This window comes from Oryctolagus cuniculus, chromosome 18 (genome assembly GCF_964237555.1).
Source record: "Oryctolagus cuniculus chromosome 18, mOryCun1.1, whole genome shotgun sequence".
In the NCBI taxonomy this organism is placed as follows: domain Eukaryota; kingdom Metazoa; phylum Chordata; class Mammalia; order Lagomorpha; family Leporidae; genus Oryctolagus; species Oryctolagus cuniculus.
In genome coordinates, this window is record NC_091449.1 from 1595264 (window position 1) to 1622170 (window position 26907).

At 47.0% G+C, this 26907-nt stretch overlaps 2 protein-coding genes across 4 annotated transcripts; one reads left to right on the forward strand and one right to left on the reverse strand.

The window, feature by feature from the left end:
• Positions 1–26773, reverse strand: LOC100343611 (zinc finger protein 264). Of its 3 annotated transcripts, none has more exons than XM_051835288.2 (4): positions 26516–26773; positions 10240–10366; positions 6114–6209; positions 1–3443 (listed from the first exon to the last, which is right to left on the reverse strand). In XM_051835288.2, exons 2-4 carry the CDS (start codon positions 10271–10273, stop codon positions 1849–1851), a joined length of 1725 nt encoding a protein of 574 aa, XP_051691248.2. In that variant the 5' UTR covers positions 10274–10366; positions 26516–26773; the 3' UTR covers positions 1–1848. The 3 variants fall into 3 exon arrangements, with proteins under 3 accessions (XP_051691248.2, XP_017193392.2, XP_069919547.1); XM_017337903.3 differs by lacking the exon at positions 26516–26773 and adding an exon at positions 11791–12148; XM_070063446.1 differs by lacking the exon at positions 26516–26773 and adding an exon at positions 7450–7532.
• LOC100343354 (double homeobox protein A) lies at positions 12164–21920 on the forward strand. The gene is made up of 6 exons (XM_051835314.2): positions 12164–12813; positions 17493–17659; positions 17874–17988; positions 18618–18793; positions 20421–20525; positions 21126–21920. Exons 1-5 carry the CDS (start codon positions 12780–12782, stop codon positions 20511–20513), a joined length of 585 nt encoding a protein of 194 aa, XP_051691274.1. The 5' UTR covers positions 12164–12779; the 3' UTR covers positions 20514–20525; positions 21126–21920.
• Positions 26774–26907: the final 134 nt, after the last annotated feature.

The following is a 26907-nucleotide window of genomic DNA, read 5'->3' on the forward strand; positions in this document are numbered from 1 at the left end:
TTTTTTTTTTTTTTTTTAGATTTATTTGAAAGTCAGAGATACAGAGAGGAGAGGCAGAGAGAGGTCTTACATCTGCTGGTTCACTCCCCAATTGGCCACAACAGCAGGAGCTGCACCAACCGTAGCCAAGAGCCAGGAGCTTCTTTCAGGTCTCCCACGTGGGTGCAGGGGCCCAAGGACTTGGGCCATCTTCTACTGCTTTCCCAGGCAATAGCAGAGAGCTGGATCAGAAGTGGAGCAGCCAGGACTCAAACCAGCGCCCATATGGGATGCCAGCACTGCAGATGGCGGCTTTACCTGATACACCACAGTGCAAGCCCCTACTCTACTTTGGATCCAGCTCTCTGCTAATGGCTTGAGAAAGCAGTGGAAGATGGCCCAAGTCTTTAGGCCACTGCACCCATGTGGGAGACCCAGAAGAAGCTCCTGGCTTCTGGCTTTGGATCAGCCCAGCTCCGGTCGTTGTGGTCACTTAGGGAATGAACCAGTGGATGTAAGACCTGTCTCTGCCTCTCTGTCACTCTTCCTTTCAAATAAAATAAATCAATCTTTAATATATATATGAGTGTGTGTGTGTAATTGTGTTTCTGTACACTACAAAATATGTAGAAACTCCAAGTTTAAAAAATAAAGGCTATTTATCACCACCCAAAAAAAAACCCACAACACAAAGGCATTTGGTGCAGCAGTTAAGACACCACAGGAGGTGCCTGTGTTGCGTATTGACAGTACTTGACTCTGCTTCCAATCCAGCTTCCTGCTGGCATGCTCCCTAGGAGACAGCAGACGATGGCTCAAGTACTTGGGTATATGCCCTCTATGTGGAAAACCTAGAGGGCTCCTGGTTTTGGCCTGAGGTAGCCCCAGATTGTTATGGACATTTGGAGAGTGAACCAGCAGATGGAAGATCTCTCTCTGCCTTCAAATAAAATGAAAAGTTAAAAAAAAATCTACGCCAAAACAAAAAACCACTAAATGTGAATCCTAAGAAAACCATACAGGATATATATATATATATATATATATATATATATATATATATTTTAAACTATATAAAACTGAAGAATGCTTAAATAAATGGAGATATATATTAATAATACCAAAATTCAACAAAGATATAAATTCTCAACAAACTGATCTCAATTTCTTTGAAAATCTGAGAAATTTTTTGCAAGTATAGACTAACTTGAAATTTTATAGGAAATGTTAAAGAGAAATGTCAAATAAGTTCTAACCTAGAAAGCAATTATTTTTACCTAATTTGAAGATTTACCATATAGCTACAGCAATCAAGTACACCAACATATAGGAATCGAGAAATGGTCTGAGTGTCAGGTTTTTAAAAGCAAATGAACGAAGCTTTTTTTTTTTAAATTAAGCCTTAAATAGTCTAAAGTGGTGCTCCAAAAATGTGCCTGTTCAAGTGTGTATTATTATTGCCTTAAATACAAATGTATTTCATGGCTCAAGCCTCCCACTGTCGTAAGAACACAGTAGAATTTACAGACTTGATTTCAAGCGTCAACCTCTTGATCCTGGACAGACATAAGACACAACACTCCTCTCACCTCAAATAAACTGAGAAGACGATGGCAGAGAGTCATAACTTTTGGCAGAGGAGTCTGAGATCTGTGCTTGCACTTTACTTTCTCTACATTTCCTATTTTAAAAACAATTCCTGAGATAAATTGGCACTGTAAACTAAGAAAAAATAGAAGCTAAAAGTTTTCCTATGTGCAAAAACTGTACTGGGTTTCTCTCCAGTATGAATTTTCAGATGGAGAATAAGGCTCTAATTTCTAATATGAATCTTCAAATGGCAGTAATATCCTGCAACTGAAGGTTTTCTCACAGTGAAGACACTTGTGGGGTTTTTCTTTGGTGTGTATTCTCAGATGCTGAGGAAGTTTCCTGTGGCAAAACATTTTTCTCATTTGTCACATTCAAAAAGTCTTTCCCTAAAAGGAGTTCTCGGAGGGTGACTGAGGTGGGTACACTTGTGAAAGGTCTTCCCACGTCTGTCACACTGATAGTGTGCTTCCCCGTGTGCATCTTTTGATGCTGAGTAAGGGATGAGCTGCGACTGAATGCCTTTCCACATTCACTGCACTTATAGGGCTTTTCTCCAGTGTGTATGATGGCGTGGCGAATGAGGTTTGTGCTCCAACAAAAGGATTTCCCACACTCGACGCATTCATAGGGCTTTTCTCCACTGTGAATCCGCTTGTGCCTCGTGAGGCCTGACATGCGAGTGAAGGCCTTCCCACACTCTACACACTCATAGGGCTTCTCTCCAGTGTGGATGCTGAAGTGTCGAATGAGGTCTTTCCGGTTGCTAAAGGCTTTCCCACACTCTTTGCACTCAAAAGGTTTTTCTCCAGTGTGGGCCCTCTTATGCAAGATAAATGTAGAGCAGTGGGTGAAGGCTTTCCCACATTCACTGCACACAAAAGGTTTCTCCCCAGTGTGAATCCGCTGGTGCCTCTTGAGGTACGACCTGTGGTTGAAGGCCTTCCCACACTCCAGGCACTCAAAGGGCTTCTCCCCGGTGTGGATGACATAGTGGTGAATCAGGGCCGCACTCTCCAAGAAGACCTTCCCACACTCACTGCACTCATAGGGCTTTTTCCCAGTATGAGTCTGCTGGTGCCACATGAGGTAGGACCTGTGTTTGAAGACCTGACCACACTCGAAGCACTCATAGGGATTCTCCCCGCTGTGGACAACATAGTGTCGTAGGAAACCTGGCCTATGTCGAAAGACTTGCCCACATTCTGTACACACAAACGATTTCTCTCCCGTGTGTCTCCTATTATGCAACACAAAATTGGAGCGGTGAGTGAAGGCCTTTCCACATTCATTGCACTTGTAAGGTTTCTCTCCACTGTGAATCCGCTGGTGCTGGGTAAGGTATGACTTGCGGTTGAAGGCCTTCCCGCACTCCATGCACTCATAGGGCCTCTCCCCGGTGTGGATCATCTGGTGTTGAAGGAGGTGAGTGCTCTTAATAAAGGTCTTCCCACACTCTGTGCACTCATAGGGCTTCACTCCAGAGTGTATTTTCTCATGTCCAGCAAGGAGGTGTTTCTTGTTAAACACCTTCCCACATTCACTGCATTTATAGGTATTTTCTTCTTCCTGAATCATGGGATGCTTACCTGGTCCATGGGAGCTAGGGTTATGGGCAGTGTCTCCTAGAGAGACTTGCCGCTGTATAATCCTTGAACACATGTCCTCAGCTGGCCCTAAAACATGTCCAGAATTCACTTTCCCAGGAAGCTTTTCCTCTTGGGAGTCTAGCCATTGTCTCAAGTATCCTTCCTGCATTTCTGATGACCTGTCCTGATGCCTGACTTGCACCAGCTGGGAGTCCCCTGAGGCTCCGTCACGCAAGGCTGGCTCACAAGCGGCAGGTTCTGTGTTCTTGAGTCTTCCTTTAGGACCTGAAAAAACGCAGTACGCAAAACAGCCTATCAGTAGTATCAAAATAAAACAAAATCAGCACTTTGGTAAAAACAAGAAAATAAAGTTGAAAGTGGTCCCTCTATATCCATTATGTTTTATCTTTGAGCTCCAGGTTTCTAATTTCTTTCTTTTCTGGTCCTTGAAGCAGAAAACATTGAATGGAGATTCTGGGGAGAGCCTGGTTCAGGGGATGAGGGTCTACTGAATAGCCACCTTCAAAGTTAGACTGAACATGGATGGAGTAATGCCGATGGGTGTTGTCAGTTTTCTCTAAGCAATAATAGCTCGTGTTCCCAAAAGAATGCTGAGAAAGGGCACCTCATGCAGACACATGGAAGACAAGATGTCTGTAAAGGAAAACAGACTTCCCAGAGGGAAGTCTGGGTTTTGTCTGGCCATGAGAAGTATCCCTCAAACACTGGGTGTTTTCAGAATTTTTTTCTTATTTTCTTTCCTTTCTCCCCTCAGACTGTCTTTATCCAGTAGGCCCCAAGGACCACAACTGTTTATATCAATGGGCAACTCATTATAGGCCCCTCCCTACACAGTTTATCCTGAAGAGATGACTGAAGATAAGGTCTGGCCACATAGAAAGACAAACCATGTGATTGAAAGCTGGACCTCCGGAAAGAGAAGTGTGGCTATTTAGCCATTTGGCAACAATTCAAACAAATCTGTTTAGGGAAGGAAACATCAAAAACACTCTGACACCAAAACTGCTGAGATTCCTGGGTTGGCAACACTTCAGGCACATATTTCCACGTCAAGGCCAGGAGGTTAAGAACTCCTGAAGACACGGAGGCTCAGTATTTGGAACCCTGCAGCTCCGCATGGCACATCTCTTCTAATTGGTATCCTTTGTCAGTAATAAACAGGATTGTCAACAACGTATGTTTTACAGAGTGTTTTTTTTTTTTTCTTTTTTTTTTTTTTTTTTTGACAGGCAGAGTGGACAGTGAGAGAGAGAGAGAGAGAGAGAAAGGTCTTCCTTTTGCCGTTGGTTCACCGGCGCGCTGCGGCCGGCGCACCGCGCTGATCCGATGGCGGGAGCCAGGAGCCAGGTGCTTTTCCTGGTCTCCCAGGGGGTGCAGGGCCCAAGCACCTGGGCCATCCTCCACTGCACTCCCTGGCCACAGCAGAGGGCTGGCCTGGAAGAGGGGCAACCGGGACAGAATCCAGCGCCCCGACCAGGACTAGAACCTGGTGTGCCGGCGCCGCTAGGCAGAGGATTAGCCTAGTGAGCCGTGGTGCCGGCCTGTTTTACAGAGTTTTTGTGAGTCTTTTTAATTAGCAAACCTGAGGGTGGTTTGCAGAAACCCAAACTTGCAATTGAGTTGTGATTTAGGAACTTCTTCCAGGTTTCCTACATGGGTGGCAGGGGCCCAAGGATTTGGGCTATCTTCTGCTGCTTTCCCAAATGCATTAGCAGAGCTGGATCGGAAGCAGAGCAGTTAGGACCCAAACCCATGTCCATATGGAATGCCAGCGTCACAGGCAACAGCTTTACCTGCTACGCTACAATGCTGGCCCCCTTAGCAGGATAATCTTAAAGCAACAGAAGATATCTGGGTCTCTGAAAAACCAGGTGGCACAGAGCTCACTATGGACAGAAACCACGGTGGGAGCAAACCACTGAGATTTTGATGCTTGCTTCATAAGGCAGGCAGCATTAATTCAGCTGAACTTATTTACGAAGACACAAGATCACACCTCTGTGCTAGGGCCACAAAGCTGGTAATCAGCAAGCCAGACTTCAAACCCACTTAGATGGAACCCTGACACAGATCACAGTTCATAAACCTCCCCTCTCCCAGAAGTGGTGATGATTGTGATGGAGCTAGGAGGACAGGGGAGCCACAGGTCAAAGGCTCCCTGGTTCTGCATCCCCAAAGAGGCTACAAAATACTTCCCAAGTGAGAGGTTGCAGTGACTTACAGGTTTGAGATTACAGCTCCAGCCGGGATGACAGAGGTTGTTTGCAACAACCCTATGGGCAAGAAGGCTGTGTTAACTACAACACCAGTAACACTATCAGGGACCTTAAGAAACTGCAGATCAAACTGGCACTCATGGGAATAAGACTGTTCTTAAGAAATGGTATATGGGAGCTAGTACTGTGGCATAGCCAGTGCTGGCATCTCATATGGGTGCCAGTTCAAGTCCCAGCTGTTCTACTTCCGAACCAGTTCTCTGCTATGGCCTGGGAACACAGTGGAAGATGGCCCAAATGTTTGGGCCCCTGCACCCACGTGGGAGACCCAGAAGAAGCTTCTGGCTCTTGGCTTCGGATCAGCCCAGCTCCAACTGTTGCAGCCATTTGGGGGAGTGAACCAGTGGATGGAAGACCTGTCTGTCTCTCTCTGCCTCTGCCTCTCTGTAACTCTGCCTTTCAAATAAACAAAAAAATCTTTAAAAAATAAAATTTCTAAGGACAAGTTGCTGGTGGACTAGAAAATCCATGACAGGTGAACCTGGAGCTTTCTTAGCAATAGAGCGGAATTCCTTTCCCTTGCTCTACCCGAACCCCCTATACTGGTAAAGATGTTTGTTTTTAAAAACTTGCATTAATAAAAATCTAGATGCTGAAAGCAAAACACAACAGAACAAGAGCTACCCAGTGATTCCCTCTGCCCAATCTCAGCTCTTACCTGACCGAGAGCTTTGGGAGAGGTCATTCTTCAGAGTCCATGGCTCCTGCACCCGCTCCAGCTGGCAGATCAGCTCAGGTCTGGGAACAGGACATCCTGTTCAGGGTACACACAGGCGTTTTGTGAAAAGAAGTAACTTCTCTAAATCTAGTCTAGAAGCTGCTCCCACCGACACGAACAGATGCTATCCTGTGACGTGCAAATATACTCTGTCGATCGTAGTGGTAGCTGGGTGGGCAACCTGTATTCACTTCGGCTTCCTTTTTCTAAAATCCCAGACCTGTTCAGATGCAGACTCTGGAAAAATTACACTTCTTTCCTGAAAAACTTTTTCTAATTAGTCCAGAAAGTCAGTCTCAACCTCACAGCATATCAATACCTCCTTGGATGTCTGGTTCACATCCAAATCTCTGGTCTTGAGGCCTGAACATTAGAATTTCAAAACTCCTCTTGGTGATTCTGGCGGCCAGGGACAGTTGAAAAACCGTCCAACTTGTGAGCTGCATTCCTTGACCTTCCACAGTCTGAGGCGGCCAGGTCCCCTACACTGACCACCTAGAGGAAGTGTTGTTTCCAGGCAGGGATCAATGGAGGGGTCGGAAGCTCCTGCTGCCCGGCAGCATCCTGGGACTTCTGTGCGGGAAGCTCCTTCAGGCTTGTAACAAGGAGCAGAAGATGGCAGCCACCACCACCGGAGGCCAGCCCCGCTCTGGGCTTACTACGTGATATATCACCTTTCTTACAGAGCAAGGACCGTTTGAACTGGTTGTCATGTGCAGTCAAACACACATTGACAGACACGGAGGTAACAGAAGCAAAGACTCTGTGGAGAAGTCAACAGCAGGAGCACCAGGACTCACAGCTGGCTTCTCTGGATGTCCTGAACCACAGCACAGGATTCGTCAGTCATCCCCAAGCAAGGTTCACTTGTGTCTGCTTCATGCCTGGCACTGGACTCTGATCAGGCAGGCAAAGAGGTGGGCCAGTCCTCAGCTCTGTCCGTTTCATGCTTCCTCCCACCTCAGGGTCTTTGCACACACCAATCCTTCTAGCTGAACAAGGTCTGCTCCTCTTCCTTGCTCCTTCCAGCTAACTCTAATACCTCGGGGATCCTCTCAAATGTCATTTCTTAAGAAGACTTTTATGAACTGCAGCTTCTAAGTCTGCGTGCTTAGTCATTATCCCACTTTGCCTGCTGTGGAACTTTCCCTCTTAAACATAAAAAACTACTATTTATTGAGTGTGACCACATTCTAGGAAATGTACCAAGCAACACATTATGTCATTTCAAATTGAAATAAATTTATGGGGTAAGAAAGTGATATATTTAACATACCAACTGATTTCATTCAATGCAAGGCATGTAGTTTCACTGATTGAAGTCTTTTTCGCCCCGAACAAAGTTTTACAGTTCTCTTCCTGTAAGTCATAAACTAAATGAATTTCCCCACAGCATAGCCAGGATGTCTATATCGTGATCAGCACTACTGTATAGATGAAGAAACCAGGGGCCGGCACTGTGGCACAGCAGGTTAACACCCTGGCCTGAAGCGTTGGCATCCCATATGGGCGCTGGTTCTAGTCCCAGCTGCTCCACTTCCAACCCAGCTCTCTGCTATGGCCTGGGAAAGCAGTGGAGGATGGCCCAGGTCCTTAAGCCCCTGCACCCACGGGGGAGACCACATGAGGGATCTGGCTATAGATCGTGTTCTCCAAGCACCACAGAAGGCAGCTGAGAGTGCCCCGGTGGGTCAGCAGCAGAGGCCGAGTGGCAGGTGGTGTTGGGTCAGGCAGGCGGGTGAGGGGGACTCATCCTCGGGGGCAGGGGGCAGGGCAGACTTGATGCCTCTACACACTAGCCTTTCAGGGATCACTGAAAATTTAAAAATCTGAAATATTGGGGTTGCCTACAATCCCAGCATCCTGTATGAGCACTGGTTCCAGACCCGATGGCTCTGCTTCTGGTCCAGCTCCCTGCCAATGTACCTGGGAAAGCAGTAGAAGATGGCCCACATCCTTGCGCCCCTGCACCCATGTGGGAGACTGAGATGGAGTTCCAGGCTCCTGACTTTGGCCTGACTAAACACTGGCCACTGCAGCCATTTGGGGGAGTAAATCATTGTATGGACTCTTATGGACTCTCTCTTGCTCTCTCTGGTTTTCCCTTTCCCCTACCCTGCCTTTCAAACAAACAAGTAAATAAATAAATACATTTTTAAAAATGACTGATAATACTACACACCCAGCAGCTCTTCATGCTTTGGGTCATGGAAACAGTACCTTCCTAGTTTCACATGGTTTCCCAGGCCTCCTGAAGACGGGACAGAATCCAGTGTGGGTCCTCTCCTGTGTGCCCCCTGCAGGAAGTGGTGGTCTATGAGCTACACTCAATCTAGCAATGTGCAAACGTACTGGAGGTGACCACTTCCCCAAACTCTCAGGGATTTAACTGAGAGAACAAAAAAGAATTTCAGACTATGTGAATGACAGTTCTAACCATCAGACACCATGGGAGTTTAACGGATTACTGTAGCCTTCTTTTTTTTTTTTTTTTTAACAGGCAGAGTGGACAGTGAGAGAGACAGAGAGAAAGGTCTTCCTTTTCTGTTGGTTCACCCTCCAGTGGCCGCTGTGGCCGGCGCACCGCGCTGATCTGAAGCCAGGAGCCAGATGCTTCTCCTGGTCTCCCATGCGGGTGCAGGGCCCAAGCACTTGGGCCATCCTCCACTGCACTCCCAGGCCACAGCAGAGAGCTGGCCTGGAAGAGGAGCAACCGGGACAGAATCTGGCACCCCAACCAGGACTAGAACTCAGTGTGCTGGCGCTGCAGGCAGAGGATTAGCCTAGTGAGCCGTGGCGCCGGCCACCTTCTATTCTTCAGCTAGGAAATCTTAGATAAAGGACAAGGCCTATAGTAAAACACACTTGGCCAAACTGCAAACTTGTAGCACTGGATGCCTTAACAAAAAAATAAAGGTCTCGTTTTTCAAAATTATTATGAACTGCTAGACCACTGTATAAAACTTTTTTTCCAGGTAATAAAACCTGCCTCACAGACAAAAAATAAATTAACCACACAGCTCTACACATAATACTACTACAAAATAAGGCCTTCCCAAGACACTCCTTATTCCTTTCACAGTTACAGACACTACTGACAATACCTGAGTATATGTTTCACTTATCAAGTGCCAAGCACTTAAAAAAGGCATAAAATTTTATGATCCTAATAGACCTAGGGGCCAGTGCTCTGGTATAGTGGGTAAAGCTGCCGCCTGCAGTGCAGGCATCCCATATGGGCACTGGTTTTGAGTCCTGGCTGCTCCACTTCCAATCCAGCTCTCTGCTATGGCCTGAGAAAGCAGCAGAAGATGGCCCAAGTCCATGGGCCCCTGTGTCCACATGGGAGACCTGGAAGAAGCTCCTGGCTCCTGGCTTCAGATCGATGCAGCTCCAGCCATTTCGGCCATCTGGAGAATGAGCCAGCAGATAGAAGTCCCCTCTCTCTCTCTAGGCCGGCTCCGAGGCTCAATAAGCTAATCTTCCACTTGCAGCGCTGGCACACCAGGTTCTAGTCCCGGTCGGGGCGCCAGATTCTGTCCCGGTTGCTCCTCTTCCAGGCCAGCTCTCTGCTGTGGCCCAGGAGTGCAGTGGAGGATGGCCCAAGTGCTTGGGCCCTGCACCCTCATGGGAGACCAGGGGAAGCACCTGGCTCCTGGCTTTGGATCAGCGCAGCGCACCAGCCACAGCAGCCATTAGGGGGTGAACCAACAGAAAAGGAAGACCTTTCTCTCTGTCTCTCTCTCACTGTCCACTCTGCCTGTCCAAAAAAAAAAAAAAAAAAAAAAAAAAAAAATAATCCCCTCTCTCTCTCTCAACTCTGACTTTCAAATAAATAAATAAATAAATTCTTAAAAAAAAAAAAAAAAAAAAAAGACACAGGGATACCAGCAAGGAAGTAAGGTTGGAAAATGGCTGAAGCAGTGGGAAGGACTGGGGGAGGGGCAGGCCAGGCAGGGCGAGGCGGGGATTAATCCAGGAGCTTTTTTATTAGCTAGGCTGAAAGCCAGAGGGTAAGTTGAGGGAGGCTGCAGTTTCCTTCTATGATGAAGGTAGAAACCCTTACCTAGAGAGACCAGGAGCCCACAGTTCTCTAGCATCACCTCCTGGTACAAGGACCGCTGAGCTGGGTCCAGCTGCCTCCACTCTTCCTGGGTGAAAGTCACAGCCACGTCTTCAAAGGTCACAGGCACCTGGGAAGTCAAGAACAGGCAGTGGTGTTGGCCTGTGAGCTGCTGAACGTGAGCAGAGCTTGTCTTCGCTTTGCTGGAAAAGGTGGAGACAGAATCGAAAGCCTAACTCTGCAGTGGGCTGACGGCAGAGGTAGTCGTGTTGAGAGAGACCTTCCTATGCAAGAACCATAAGAGGACGACAGGGGACGAGGGACACAGCTGGAGAGATGCGAGATGCAAACAAGAGGAGCGCTAGGCAGTCAGGGAATGAGGAATCAGTGATAACGGTAATGACAGTAATAGAGCTAACAGCAGCAGTACCGGGGCCTCACTGGTTCCGCTAGAGGCCTGCCCCAAGCTGCAGGCTCCACGTTCCGTGTTAAAGTGACTAAAATTCCCCAGCGCTGATGTCAGACTCTTGGGGTTCGAATCCAAAATCCGGAAGCCAACACATGACACTCCGGAGACATCACTCCATTTTTGAGAGTCCTAATTTCTGCATCTCAAGTTACCAGTGACAGCTGGGAGGCTTTGAGAGCCATTATTCAATGCTCAGCACCTTCATGAAGGTGCTCATGAAGCCTCCCACAGGCCGACAGGAACACCATTTTAAGTCACAGGCGGAGACCTCAGACTAAAGGTGCTCTACCAACCATTCAAAGGCACAGATTTACAACCAGACAGGATCTGAACACAGTTTTCCCCCACCACCCAAACGAATCTAGGGAAACCTGTGAAGTGTCCCACTTGCTTTCGCTGTTAAATCCATTCCAGTCACCTGTGCCTGCACTGCGACCACGGGCAGCAGCAGCACAGCTCTGGTGACCGACCCCACGAGGAGCCTTGGAGGAGCTGGCGTGTTCCCAGGAAGGGGCAGGACCCACAGCAGTGCCCCGCGCCATCGGGGCTCTGCCTGGGCCTCTCAGATCCCCGGGAAGCTCCACAAGGAGCCGCAGCCTTTCTCCTTGCTGGGACCTGATTGCACTCGTCCTTGTGGCCAGAACACTGCAGAATCACGGAACGCAAGCGGTCAACAGTCACGCAGGCTGTGCCGTGAGAACCAGAGCCTTGGGCCACAATGCCGGCACTGGCTGAGGGCGGGGGGACACGCAAGAAAAGGACACAATTTCACTCTCAACGTCTCGGCGGCCGGAGGGCATCGTGGCACCCTCAGACCCCCCACAGCACCACCTAGACAGCCAACACACGCCGCAGGCCGGAGCGGGACCCGAGTCTTGGCCTAAGTATGACGGCAGAAGCCGAGGGAAGCATCGCTCGTTCTTTCGCCCAACAACCTTTAAGACCAGGGTTAAATTAAACCACAAGGCAGCCCCACTGGCAACACGAACCGCAGCAGAGAGAAAGCCAGGAGCGAGGCCGGGCCCGGCCCCCAGGAACCGTCTCCGCCCCGCCAGACAGCAGCTGTGGAATCAGCGTCCACTCACCGGCGTCTGGTCTGTCAGGGACGCCACGGCCGCCATCACGGGACCCTGGGCGGTCGGTGCAGCCGGCGCCCTGCGACCCAGCTGACAGACGCACTCGCGGCCGCCGCCTCCCCGGTGGAAGGTGCGCACCCGGCGCAGGGCGCTGCCCTCGGCGACTGCGAGGCTGGAGGGCGGGAGAGCCGGGGACACGCCCTCCCTGGAAGGCCTCGATTTGTGCAAAGGTGCGGAGGGGATTTCCTCACTAGGTTCCGAAAAGAAGCCCGAAAAGGGCGCCCAGCCCGAATACTCAGCGACTCAACACTGCAGGGAACCAAAGCGTAGGGGTAAATGGCGTCGGAGGGCAGCAACCCAGAAGTCCCGCCCCTGCCTCCCTGAGCCACAGGAAGCGCCTCTGTCCCGGGCCGTCATTGGCCGAGCGCGGGCCACGTGCTCGATGCACAGACTTCTGGGTAATGTAGTTTCCATGCGATGTCCAACGACCTGAGGGATACCTTAACCAGCCTGTCTCCCTTGGGATGAAAGGTGCGCCAGGACCGGAGCGCCGCTCCGTATCCGGCTCATCTCGGTGTTCACTACGGGGAGAGCGGGGACCGAGGAGCAACGGCGACACCATCCAAAAGCCTCACTACTCAAAATCAAGAGAGAGAAACTGAAAACAAAGCAAGATGTGGTTACAGCTGGACTTGTACAGCTCCAGATATCAACTCCCCAGCAATGAGAAAGTCACTGACGGCTAAATGACAAATTTGCAAAACCCTGTACAAGCTTCCTCGTAGCCCAAAGGATTTAAACCCCGAGACAGCTTCCTTTACTCCATTGGAGGCCCGTTCCTCACGGGAGGGCTTTGTCTTTCTTCGATAAACTTTGCTTCTGTGCCTGCCCTTCCTTGTCCATGCTCTTCATTCTCCGTGGTCGTGAGACAAGAACCAAAGAGATCAGAACCACAGGCACCTGCATCCTTTTCCACAGATTCCTGCCATGTTACCAACATGATCAGAAAAGCAACCATGAGTGTGTCCTCTGGTAAACGTTATTAAAACTCATTGTGTCTTGTTCTCCATTTGCCCTGTTTTTTTTTTTTTTAACATTTACCTATTTATTTGTTTTATTATTTTTTAAAAGATTTATTTGAGAGGTAGAGTTACAGACAATGAAAGGGAGAGACAGAGAGAGAGAGGTCTTCCATCCATTGGTTCACTCCCCAATGGCCGAAAGGGTCAGAGCTGCACTGATCTGAAGCCAGGAGCCAGGTGCTTCTTCCTGGTCTCTCCTGTGGATGCAGGGGCCCAAGGTCTTGGGCCATTTTCTACTGCTTTCCCAGGCAGAGAGCTGGGTTGGAAGAGGAGCAGCCGGGACTAGAAGCGGCGCCCATATGGGATGCTGGCGCCCCAGGCAGAGGATTAGCCTACTGTGCCACTGTGCTGGCCCCAACATTTACCTATTTATTTGAAAGTTACAGATGGGGGGGGGGAGAGCAAGTGAGCGAGAGAGAGAGCTCTCTTCCATCTGCTGGTTCATGCCTCAAATGGCCACAGCAACCAGGGCTGAGTCAGACCAAAGCCAGGAGCTAGGAGCTTCTTCCAGGTCTCCCACATGGGTTCAGTGACTCAAGCACTTGGGCCATCCTCCACTGCTTTCCCAGGCACATTAAAAGGGAGCTGGATGGGAAGTGGATCAACAGGGACTCAAACTGGCACCCATATGGGATACCAGTGCTGCATGTGGCAGTTTTACCTGTTATGCCATGATGCCAGTCCCTAGGTTGGCTTTTCATGGTTTCCTTTGCTTTACGGAAGCTTATTTATGTAAGTACACTCTATGATGGTCACACAATGCCAAAATGAATGTAGTCCCATTATTAAGAGTTGCAGAACTGTAATAAGCAAGAATACTTTTAATTTACAAAGAAAAAGTCACTGCTTCAATAGATAGGTAAAGCCTGTGTAAAAGCAATTTTAAAATTATAGAGGCCAGTGTTGTGGCACAGCAGGTTAAACTGCTGCTCATGATGTCAGTATCCATTATCGGTGTGTCAGAGCCTCCATTACTGTTTCTCTCCTTCAGATTCAGCCTCCTGCTAGTGTGCTTAGGAAAGCACCAGAAGATGGTCCAACTGCCTGGGATCCTGCCACACACGGGAGACCTGGATGGAGTTCCTGGCTCTTGGCTTCAACATAGCCCAGACTACCACTGTGATCATTTGGGGAGGAACCAACAGATGAAACATCTTTCTCTTTCCCTCTCTCTGTTGCTTTACATTTTTAAAGAAATGCATTTTTCTTAAAGTTCATCCCACAAGTGACAGTTTTGTCCTGTAGATTAATGAGATTTTTTTTAAAGGTTAACTTTATTTGAAAATCAGAGTTATATAGGGAGGAAGGGAGGGAGGGAGGGGGAGGGAGAAAGAGAGAGAGAGAGAATCTTTCATCGGCTTTCTGGTTTGCTCCCCAGATGGCCACAATGGCCAGGGCTGGATCAGGCTGAAGCCAGGAGCCAGGAGCTTTTTCCTGGTCTCTCATGTGGGTGGCAGAAACTCAAGTACTTGGGCCATTTCCCACTGCTTTTCCCAGGCCATTAGCAGAGAGCTGGATCAGAAGTGGAGCAGCCAGAACTAGAATCAGCGCCCATATGGGATGCTGGTGCTGCAGACAGATGCTTTACCCCCTACACCACATTGGTCCTGGTATATTTTTTTAAGTATACAATAAACACTGCAAACAAGACGTGTACAGGTAATAGCACTCAGAACTGTTCCTGAGATGATTTAGATGCAGGCATTGGTATAAATTATTAAATCTGTTTATTGAAGAAAGCCTATCAAGACCTTTTTTAGATAAAGAAAAGCCCTTTAAGAAATGATGATATTACCATTTGATTCAAGTACTCTTACAATTGCTGTGGATGATGAGATTTACCCAAATGATTAAAGAAATGGGTGGGGCCATCTGGGCTAATCCTATAAAAGCCATGCTCCTTGGTTTGTGTCCTAGACAGACACTTAGACACTGTGATTGTCTTCCAACATGGCCGAAGACAACTCTTCAAATGGTAAGTTCCTTTCACGTTTGACTGCACTTTTCTCGACAGGAGGAAGAAATTGGGCTAACCACGACTGGGCTTGTCAGTTGTAGAAATTGCATTTTTAAAAAAGATTTATTTTATTTATTTGAAAGACAGAGTTACAGAGAGAGGTAGAGACAGACAGAGAGAGGTCTTCCATCTGCTGCTTCACTCCCCGAATAGTTGCCATGGTTGGAGCTGAGCCGATCCGAAGCCAGGAGCCAGGAGCTTCCTCCAGGTCTTCCACGTGGGTGCAGGGGCCCAAGCACGTGGGTCATCTTTCACTGCTTTCCCAGGCCATTGTAGAGAGCTGGATCAGAAGTGGAGCAGCCAGGACTAGAATCAGGGCTTTAACTCAGTGTGCCTCAGTGTTGGCCCCAGCAATTGCATTTATTTTTTATTTATTTACTTAGAAATTGCATTTTTAAACCTTAGAAATAACTGCTGGTAAAAGGGGAAAAAGTTGAACAAATACTATTTTCTGTGTATTTGGGCACTGGGACTTTAGACAGGTACAGATATTCAAGAACTAAATGAGACAAATTTTTGCTTCATAAGGAAAGAGGCAAGGGAGGTACGGATGGAAAGTAAGAGAGAGGCAGATGCACTATCAAAAGCAGCTGTAGGAAGCATTACAAAATTCAGAGGTTAGGGCCGGTGCTGTGATGCTGTGGGTTAAAGCCCTGGCCTGAAATGCCAGCATCCCATATGGGTGCCAGTTCGTGCCCCAGCCACTCCACTACTGATCCAGCTCTCTGCCATGGCCTGGGAAAACAGTAGAAGGTGGCCCAAGTCCTTGGGCCCCTGCACCCACGTGGGAGACCCGGAGGAAGCTCCTGGCTCCTGGCTTCGGATCGGCTCAGCTCTGGCTGTTGTGGCCATCTGGGGAGTGGATAAAATAAATCGCTTCTAAAGAGTCTGCTCATGTCATTTTCTCAGTAAGCCCCTCCTTAACTACTGCATTTAGAATTCTGATTTCACCCCTGCACTCTCTACTTGCCACTTTCGTTCTTTCCCATAGAAATATTCAACTTTTTTTTTTAAGATTTATTTATTGGGGCCGACGCTGTGGTGCAGTGGGTTAACGCCCTGGCCTGAAGTGCCAGCATCCCATATGGCCGCCTGTTCTAGTCCCGGCTGCTCCACTTCCTATCCACCTCTCTACTATGGTCTGAGAAAGCAGCAGAAGATGGCCCAAGTCCTTGGGCCCCTGCATCCACATGGGAGACCCAGAAGAAGCTCCTGACTCCTGGCTTCAGATCCAGTGCAGCTCCAACTGTTGTGGCCAATTGGGGAGTGAACCATCAGATGGAAGACCTCTCTCTCTCTCTAACTCTGACTTTCAAATTATAAATAAAATAAATCTTTAAAAAAAGATTTATTTATTTCAAAGGCAAAGTTACAGAGAGGCAAAGAGAGAAAGAGAGAGAGAGAGAGGAACTCCATCCACTGGTTCACTCCCCAAATGGCTGCAATGGGCAGAGCAGGGCCAGTCTGAAACCAGGAGCCAGGAGCTTCTTCTGGGTCTCCCATGTGGGTTCAGGGACCCAAGGACTTGAGCTATCCTCTGCTGCTTTCCCAAGCTCATTAGCAAGGAGCTGGATTGGAAGTGAAGCATCCAGGACTCGAACTGGTGCCCATAAGTAATGCTGACATTGCAGGCAGTGGCTTAATCTGTTAAACCACATGCGGACCCCAAAATATTTCCTTTCTGATCTATTATATTGTATTTATTTTCTTTTACTTTTTAGTTTTTCTTTTTAAAGGCAGAAAATAAGGAGAGATAGGGATCTTCCATCTGCTGGTTTATTTCCCAAATGGCTACAACAGCTACGTCTGACCCAAGAACTTCTGGGTCTCTCACATGGGTGGCAGGGGCACAAAGAACTGGGCCATCATCTGCTGCTTTCCCAGGCACATTAGCAGGGAGCTGGATCAGAAGTGGAGCAGCGGGGCCAGTGCTGTGGTGTAGCGGGTAAAGCTACTGCCTGCAGTACCGGCATCCCATATGGGTGCCAGTTCAGGTACCGGGTGCTCCACTTCCTATCCAGCTCTCTGCTATGGCCTGGGAAAGCAGTGGTAGATGGTCCAAGACCTTGGGCCTCTGCACCCACATGGGAGACCAGGAAGAAACACCTGGCTCCTGGCTTCGGATTGGCACAGCTCTGGCCATCGTGGCCATTGGGGAGTGAATCAACGGAAGGAAGACCTTTCTCTCTGTCTCTTCCTCTCACTGTCTGTAACTCTACTTTTCAAATAAATAAAAATAAAATCTTTTAAAAAATACCAGATAGCTAAACTTATTTAAAAAAATCTGCCAAGCAATTTTGACCAGAAAACTTGAGGGTGCTTGTGTCATAGACTCTTCATTTCATCGCTGTAATGATATGCATTATCTTGACTCATTTCTCCTAATCTATATGAAAAAAAAACTATCAGTTTTTCAGAACAGGACCCAGATTCCCAAGTCATGGCATTTAGATCAGTGGGGACAGTTGGAAAATTGACTTTGTATGTTCAGGGTCTTTATCATGGAATGAGTATGGTTCTGTGGGTTCTGGGATTCCAAATGGGAAAAGGAAATGAGGGGCACCTTGAACTGAAATTTGAGTATCTAAATTGGCTGTTAAGTCCTTCTACAGTTCTTTCCACAGAGAAGCTATCAAAAAATTATAGGCGCAGTCGCACAAGATTCACAGAAGAACAACTGAAAATCCTCATCAATGCCTTCAACCAAAAACCATACCCTGGCTATGCTACCAAACAAAAACTTGCTTCCGAAATCAACACTGAAGAGTCAAGAATCCAGGTCAGTCATGCACTCTATATCTCCAAGGGTAGAAGTAGAAGGGAAAAAGCATTGAGTGAGCACATATTACAAACCAGTGTGCTAAATCTTTGGAGTAGCTTCACACTCAGGTTCCTGACTGAAAAAGATGTTGCTCTTAGTCTCACTTCACAACACAGGAGGTGGGAGGAAATACGGTGAACTTTCTACTCTCTCTAAGTCATAGTCTTCTTAGGTTTGGTTTCAGAATCGAAGAGCACGACATCGATTCCAGAAAACACCAGAGCTTAAGGAAGCTTTAGAATCAAGCCAAGGCCATGGAGAAGACTGTCCTCAAGAAGAGATTCAAAGTAAATAGCTTTCTTTGACATTACTTAATGATTTGGAATTCAGAGTGTCATTCTTCTATTTGCTCATAAAATACGTAATAGGCTATTGTGAACGAAAGTTAACCCCCTTGTGCTATGTAACACTAGGAAAATATCCATTCAATCCAACTCAGATGTAGAGTGATAACCATGATTTGAGCTGTACATATGGTACATATGTACATATGCACTGCACCCCATTAATATGTACCATTATGGCTAACAGAAAACTAAATAGCCTGCTCCAATGTTGTTCCCAACTTGGCCTCTATAGCAGGGCTAACTACTGTCTTGAGTAGTAAGGCTGTTCCGTCCCGCATGGTCTTCCATTTAGGTCTTCTGTTGACAAAGGGTTCAACATGACCCAGGAAGTTCTCTGTCCTGTTCTTGGACCTTCTGAGAACCCCCTCATCCTGCCCCCTGCTACTTCTATTCAGCTCAAGTCCAGTAGCCCAGACACATTATCGGCATCTCCTCTAGAATCTTATCTGGAGTGGGATCGGGACAAAGTCCTCTCAGGGAGAGAAAGCAGGTTACAAATTGGATGGAGAGGGACAAGATGATTGGTTTCCATATTTAAATATGCAAAGTAACCCCTGAAATGTTCCTAGACCCATCCTCTCTAGATCCTTCTACTGTACAAAGAGAATCCAGACGGTGTCGTACCAACTACAGCTCCTCTCAACTGCACACCCTCATCAAGGCATTTATGAGCAACCCTTACCCAGGAATTGATTCCAGAGAACAACTTGCCAAAGAAATTGGGGTTCCTGAGTCAAGAATCCAAGTAAGTGATACAGAGTTGTGGCTGCTCCACCTCCTAGATATTGAGATGCATAGACCGGGAAGCCACATTGGCCGTGGGCTGTTCTACCTTTCAATATCAATGTTGTATCCATTGTGACCTGAACAGTACTGAGCATATGACACTAGGAATGAGATGAATGAATGAGTAAACATTGAATATTAGTTAGGCACTTGGCAAAAATCTTTATATCTATTTTACCCTGCAGCCTTTCTAATTTTCCCTTGAGACTGGAATTATTCTGTCCACTTTAGAGATCTAACATTTAGCTCAGAGAAATGTGGAGGCCTGCTCAAGGATTCATTCCTGATTAATCCTAAAATAATTTTATCAGAATGCATTGATACAAGCATGAGTGTATTTGAAGTTATATTTTACAAATTATACTGTATTAGTTTCTATGTTTTATATGCAAATATATACATAGAATATATATATATATATCTATATAGAATTTATGGGCACAGACAAGGAATATAAATTAATTAGGTCTTGCAGATGAAGAATGTCTTTCTAGAATGTTACTCTACTAAAGATCTTGAGTGACATAAGCATTTTTCAAGGGAAAATGTAAAGATTGAAAGGATTTCAGGGAAAAGACAGCACTGCAATACAGAACTGCACTTTAGAAAAAGGCTGACCCAGGGTCAGCGCTGTGGCTCAGTGAGTTAATGCCCTGGCCTGAAGTGCCGGCATCCCATATGGGCACCAGTTCTAGTCCCGGCTGCTCCTCTTCCAGTCCAGCTCTCTTTCCAGGCCCGGGAAAGTAGTGGAGGATGGCCCAAGTCCTTGGGCCCCTGCACCCACATAGGAGACCCAGAAGAAGTTCCTGGCTCCTGGCTTCGGATCGGCGCAGCTCAGGCCGTCGCAGCCATCTGGGGAGTGAACCATCGGACGGATGGAAGACCTCTCTCTCTGCCTCTCCTTTCTCTGTGTAACTGATTTTCAAATAAATAAACAAATATTTTATTTATTTATTTATTTATTGACAGGCAGAGTGGACAGTGAGAGAGAAAGACAGAGAGAAAGGTCTTCCTTTTCCATTGGTTCACCCCCCCAATGGCCGCTGCGGCTGGTGCGCTGTGGCCAGCGCACCATGTTGATCCAAAGCCAGGAGCCAGGTGCTTCTCCTTGTCTCCCAAGCGGGTGCAGGGCCCAAGCACTTGGGCCATCCTCCACTGCACTCCCGGGCCATAGCAGAGAGCTGGACTGGAAGAGGAGCAACAGGGACAGAATCTGGTGCCCCGACTGGGACTAGACCTGGTGTGCCGGTGCCGCAGGCAGAGGATTAGCCTATTGAGCCACGGCGCCGGCCATAAATAAACCTTTAAAAAAAAAAAAAAGGCCAACCCTTGTAATAGGGGCCATGGAGACTATCAGGATAGATACACAACCCATCACCAGTTTAGGAATGGACTGGATGTGAGGTCCACAATTTTGTGTCCTATTCTCAGATTTCATAGACTTTCACAGGTGTCACCTGAAATGTCAATAATGATATTGAGATTAGTCCTAAAATGAACCACCCCTCTCCTATACATTAAGAAAAAAAATGGTGAGTTTCATGCAGCATCTGTTATTTTCACTAAATACATTTGTTCTGGCTTAGATTTGGTTTCAAAACCGGAGAAATAGATTCAATATCCAGAGAAAAAGGAAATCTAATGAGCTCTTAGAACAAGACCCAGGGGAAGAACACTGAGACTGCTTCAAGGTAACCGGCCTCTTTTACCTAATTCAGTTCATAGGAGGAGTCTCTTGGGTATCTATTGCTTCCATGCAGGAGTTCTCTTGGGAGGTGCGGGATATTTCCACACCTTATCTGGCTCCCCAGAGTCAGGAGATTAGTCACAGTCCTTAAAGACTTTCCAAGTCTGTGGATCTTCCAAGGAATTCCATCGCCCTCTTTTCCCATAAGTCCAGTCCTACTTAGATGTGGATTTTTTTTTTCACTGATGTCTCCTCAGTACCTGGTTGCATAGTAAATGCTCAAATTTTTGTTGATGGTAAGAATGAGGAAATGGAGTTGTAGATCCTCAGCTGGGTTTTCCTAGGGGCAGGATGGGGCATGGCTTTCTAAGGAGGTAATGGCTTCCATATTGGATTGGCAAGTGGGGACTGGTTGCCTTCCACATCTGAATATAAATTGGCCTGTAAGCTTTTCTCTTCTATCTTTCCTCCTTAGGTATGGAAGGTACATAAAATGGTACCCCTTCATTAGCAACTGTTTTCTCTGTAGTCAGAACATTATAGACATAAAGACAAATTCAATATATTTGATATAATCAACCTGAGCCCTACATTTCTCTCACAGTCTTTCAAGAAATCTACCTTTTCACTGAGAGTTCAAGATAAACCTTCAAGAAACAGTAAACAGGACTTCAGGAGGCAAATACAAGAGAAACTACACAGTCTGACTGACCCATCCTGGTTTCAGAATTCACCAGACATCGAGACAATGCAAATGAATCTAATAGGAGCCAGTGTTGTGATGCCAGAGTAAAGCCACACTGCTATGCCAGCATTCCATAGTTCACCGGTTCAAGTCCCAGCCTCTCCTCTTCAGATCCAGCTCCCTGCTAACGTTCCTAAGAAAGCAGCAGAGGATGGCCCAAGGGCTTGGGCCCTTGCTTTCCATATGCAAGACCTGGATAGTTTCAGGCTCCTGGCTTCAGCCTGGCCCAGTTCTGGCCATTGCAGCCATTTGGAGAGTGAAAAAGCAGATGGAGGATCTCTTTTTTTCTCTGTGTCTCTACCTCTCTAATGCTAATAAATAAATCTTCTTAAAAATGAAAATAAATCTAGTAATTTTTTCAATCATCACAATAATTATTGATGCACGCAAAAAGCATAGATTGATATTTAAAAATCTTAAAGTTTGGCCTAATAAGCTAAGCCTCTGCCTGTGGCACCAGCATCCCACATAGGCTCCAGTTCGTGTCTCGGCTGCTTCTCTTCTGATCCAGTTCTCTGCTATGGCCTAGGAAAGCAGTAGAAGATGGCCCAAGTCCTTGGGCCCCTGCAATCATGTGGAAGACCCAGAAGCTTCTGGCTCCTGGCTTTGGATTGGCACAGCTCTGGCCACTGTAGTCATTTGGGGAGTGAACCAGTGGATGGAAGACCTTTATCTCTGTCTCTCCTTCTGTCTGTAACTATCTCTCAAATAAATAAATAAAAATCTTTTTAAAAAATCTTAAAGTGTGAATAACAAGGTACGTACATTATCTCAAAGAATCTCCTCATACATGCTTACTGATTACAAAAGGAAAGCTGATCATTGTGCAGTGGAGAAACCTGGCTGGTTCCATCTTAATCAAGTGGCTAAAATCTACTCCATGGGGTTAGCATTGTGGTAACCTGCCACCAGTGATGCCAGCATCCCATACCTGAGTGCTGCTTCAAGTCTTGGCTTCACCACTTCTGATCCAGCTTCCTTCTAATGTACATGGAAAATCAGTGGAGGATGGCCCAAGTCCTTGGACTCCTGCCACCCACTTGGGAGACCCAGATGAAGCTCCAGGCTCCTGGATTTGGCCTGGCCCAGCTGTGGTTGTTGCAGCCATTTGGGAGGTGAACCAATAGAATAAGTCTCCAGAGTTCTTTCCTATATGTAGACCCTGCTACCATTTATGTGGATATTCAGAGGTCTGTCTGTGCTTAGGAAGTGGCAATTTTTATTTGTCCCTTCATATATGGCTTATTTCAATAGTTATCCTCAAGGTTCATCCACATTGTAGCACATCAGAATTTTCTTGCTTTTTAAGGCTGAACAAAATTCCATTGTATGTATATCCCATGTACAGTCATCCACTGCATAATTACCTTCTGGTCAACCATTCCTATGTATGATCTATCATGCACCTGTTTTATAGTCTAAGTGTATGGCAGGCTAGCCCATGTAGGTTTGTGTAACTGTGCTCCAGTTACCCAATGCCCCTAAAGATCTTCTAGTGGGACAAGAGGTATAGGTGGAAGACAGTAATGTTAATGATCCTGACCAGTGCAGACCTGAGCTAATTTGCATGTTGTCTTAAGTTTTTAACAAAAAATGTTCAAAAGGCAAAAATTGGAAAGTTCCAAAGGTAGAAGAAAACTTAGAGTAAGAATATAAAGGAGTAATATTTTTGTACAGTTTTACAATGTGTTTTAAGATAAGTACTTTTACTAATGAGTCAAAAAGTTTCAAATGTTAAAAGGTTTGTAAAGTTATAGTAAGCTAAGGTTAATTCATGATTGAAGAAGAATATTTTTATAAATTGAGTATAGTCTAAATATGCTGTGCTTATAAAGTCTGCAGTGGAGTACAGCAATATCCTAAGGCCTCACATTCACTCACCAGGCACTCAGCTGGCCCACTCAGGGCGACTTCGAAGCTTGCAAGCTCCATTCATGGTTAGTGCCCAATACAAGAATTCCATTAAAAAAATCATTACATGGGGGCCAGCGCTGTGGTGCAGTAGGTTAAACCACCATCTGCTGTACCATCATCCTATGTGGGCACCAGTTCAAGTACTGGCTGCGCCACTTGCAATCCAGTTCCTGGCAATTGTGCCTGGGAAGGCAGTGGAAGATGGCTCAAGTGCTTGGGTCCCTGCACCCATGTGGGAGACCTAGATGAAGCTCCTGGCTCCCAGCTGTGGCCTGGTTTTGGTCCAGCCCTGGGAGTTGCAGTCATTTAGGGAGTGAACCAGCAGATGAAAGATCTCATCTCTCTCTGTCTCTCCCTCTCTCTCTGTAACTCTTTCAAATAAAATAAATAAATGTTTTTTTTAAATCTTTAGATTTACTGTACCTATGTTTAGATGAGCTTAGCTACACAACATTGTGTTACTATTTCCTATAGTACTCAGTATAGTAACATACCATGCAGATTTATAAATTAGAAGCAGTAAGTGTGTACCATCTAGGTTTGTACACATGCACTCTTAATGTCTGCACAGTATAAAATAACCTAGCAACTCATTTCCCAGAACATGTGCCTATCATTAAACAATGCATGGGGGCCAGTGCTGTGGCATAGTGGGTAAGGCTGCCACCTGCAGTGCCGGCATCCCATATGGGCGCTGGTTCAAGTCCCAGCTGCTCCACTTCCAATCCAGCTCTCTGTTATGGCCTGAAAAAGCAGTAGAAGATGGCCCAAGACCATGGGCCCCTGCATCTGTGTGGGAGACCAGGAAGAAGCTCCTGGCTCCTGGCTTCAGATAGGCTCAGCTCTGGCCGTTGCATTGGGGAGTGAACCAGCGAATGGAAGACACACTCTCTCTATCTGCAACTCTGCCTTTCAAATAAATAAATAAATCTTAAAAACAAAACAAAACAATGCTGGGGCCAGTGCTGTGGTGCAGCGGCTTAAAACCCTGGCCTGAAGTGCCAGCATCCCATATGGGCATCGGTTCAAGACCCGGCTGCTTCTCTTTTGATCCAGCTCTCTGCTATGGCCTGGGAAAGCAGTAGAAGATGGTCCAAGTCCTTGGGCCCCTGCACTCAAGAAGCTTCTGGCTCCTGGCTTTGGATCGGCACAGCTCTGGCCATTGTGGCCAACTGGGGAGTGAACCAGCAGATGGAAGACCTCTCTCTCTCTCTCTCTCTCTCTCTTTCTCACTCCCGCTCCTCTTTCTGTTTAACTCTTACTTTCAAATAAATAAATAAACCTTTTTTAAAAAATGTTGACTGTATATTCATACTGATTGTGAACACATAAAGAAAAACTGAAACAATTTCAAAATGTACAAAATCCATCTATTTGGGTCAGTAGGGTAAGGTGAATGGAAAAATAAATAAGTGAGGCTTACTAATTATATGCATATATGTAGGTCTTGCACATTTCTAAAAATTTTGGCATATGAAAGTGATGATTCCTAAAATAAAAGTTTAAATTACACTGTATTTTTTGAATCATACAAACTTGATGATTTTTTGAACTTTTACAATTTTGAATTTAAGAATTCCATATTAAAAAGATAATAATTCCTAAAAGGAAATGTTTAGGATTTAAATTTACATGGCATTATAGCTATAAAGTGTTACTTTTTGAACATTTTCTTTTAGAACTGCATTGATTCAGATGAAAGATGGTTTGCATCTGATACCTGTGAAGCTCTCTGTATAAAGGCGGCAGCTGTGAGGGGCCTGCAACGGAAAGGCTTCTAAGAGACTGTGAGGGGCCGGTGCTGTAGTGCGGCGGGTAAAGCTCCTGCATGCAGTGCCGGCATCCCATAGGGGCGCCGGTTAGAGACCCACCTGCTCTTCTTCCCATCCAGCTCTCTGCTGTGGCCTGGGAAGGCAGTAGAAGATGGCCCAAGTATTGGGCCCCTGCACCCACGTGGGAGATCTGGAAGAAGCTCCTGGCTTCTAATTGGCGCAGCTACGCCATTGCAGGCCATCTGGGGAGTGAACCAGCGGATGGAAGACCTCTCTCTCTGTAACTCTGCCTTTCAAAGAAATAAAAACTTTTTTTTTCAAAAAAAAGATTAGTATTTTAAAAAAGAAGATTGAGAGTAAAGGGAGAAGCGGTCAGAAGAGAGCTGCATGAAACGTGGGTCCTGTGGGAACTGCTACTGGGCTTTGTGAGGAAGAGGTGAGGGAAATGGAGATAGCAAGGAAGAGTTCCAAGCTTTTGGTTCATTCAACTGGAATACGGTGAGATCATTTATGTAATGGGGAAGACTGGAGGTTAATTTAGGAGATAATAGGTTTGAAGTACTCATGTGGATGGATTTTTTTTTTTTTTTGCATGAAAGGTAGAGTTAGAGAGAGAGAGAGAGAGAGAGAGATCCACTGGTTCACTCCTCAAATGGCTGCAGAGGCCCGGGCTGGGCCAGGCAGACAGAGAAGGCGAGAACTCCATCTGCTCCACTTCTGACCCAGCTCCTTGCTAATGCACCTGGGAAGGCAGTGGAAGATGGCCCAAGTGCTGGGCCCCTGTCATTCACGTGGGAGATCAGAAGGAGCTCCTGGCTTCTGGCTTCTGCTGCCATTGGGGAGTGAACAGGAGCTGGAAGATGTCTGTCTCCTCCCTCTCTCTAACTGTGCCTTTCAAATAAGTAAGAGTTTCTTTAAAAGAAGAAGAAAACGGTGGTAGTCAAAAGAGACATTGTATTTGTTAGGAAGTCATCCTGAAAACATACCCCACATGGCAAGGTAGCACGTAGTGTAAGAAGTTCCCCAGCAACTCCGACAGGATGTAAGATAACAAAAAATAGGAGTTTGATACTGCGAGTGATGAGCCGCACCATGAAGATTCTTGAATCTGCTTCAGTCGGGAGCACAGAAGTAGGCAGGATTCCAAGGAAGCAGGGATCTATCTCAAGCAAGGAAAACCCCAATGGCAGTGTTTGGGATCTGGGGGTTCAGCTGGGCAAGGAGGCCCCTTCCTCCCGGAACCCCAGGGGCGTCGCGGGCACCAGTCTTGTCCTTGGTGCCCTCCTGCCGGCGCGGGGTCCCCACGACCTTGTACGGATCAGCAACACAGGAGGCGCTTCCTTTAGAGAGAGCAGCAGCTGTCCAGGCCCAAAAAAACTTCGTGGAATTTTCCCCGGTTTCATTTGCAGAAGAGGCTAAGGGAGCTGCTTTCAGATCCTTCTTCAAGCTTCCATGGAATAGCAAAGCAGACAACCGGCTGCGAAATTCCATCCTGCACAAGGCGCCCCCCCACCCCAAGCCCTGAGAGGCAGTCCTTGGAGCCCCTCACTTTCCGGGTTTTACCTGCCCATGGAGGAGTCATTCAGGAATCTGTGATAAAAGCTGCCGTCAGCGGAGAAAATCCGCACAATATTGCGCGAAAATGCCAGCAGTGTGCTTCGGGGGAACGTGCAGAGCACACCGCCCCCGACGAAAGTTGGAACCAAGCCTGGGGAAGGTGACTCTGGGGCCCCGCTTCTCCAAGATTGACCCCGAAGCCTCTACGCGTCCAGGGGTCACGGACGTTGGTCTCACCGATCCGGCCCCACCGGTGGTCCCCCGACGAACTTGAGGACAGCGCATGCGCAGAGCTCACCTTGCAGAGAAACTGCACCACCGTGGCGCCACACCTGCGGGGGAGGAGCGCGCCCCTCCCGGTCCGCACCGCCTGGCCGCCTGCAGCCAGGAGCCTTGGT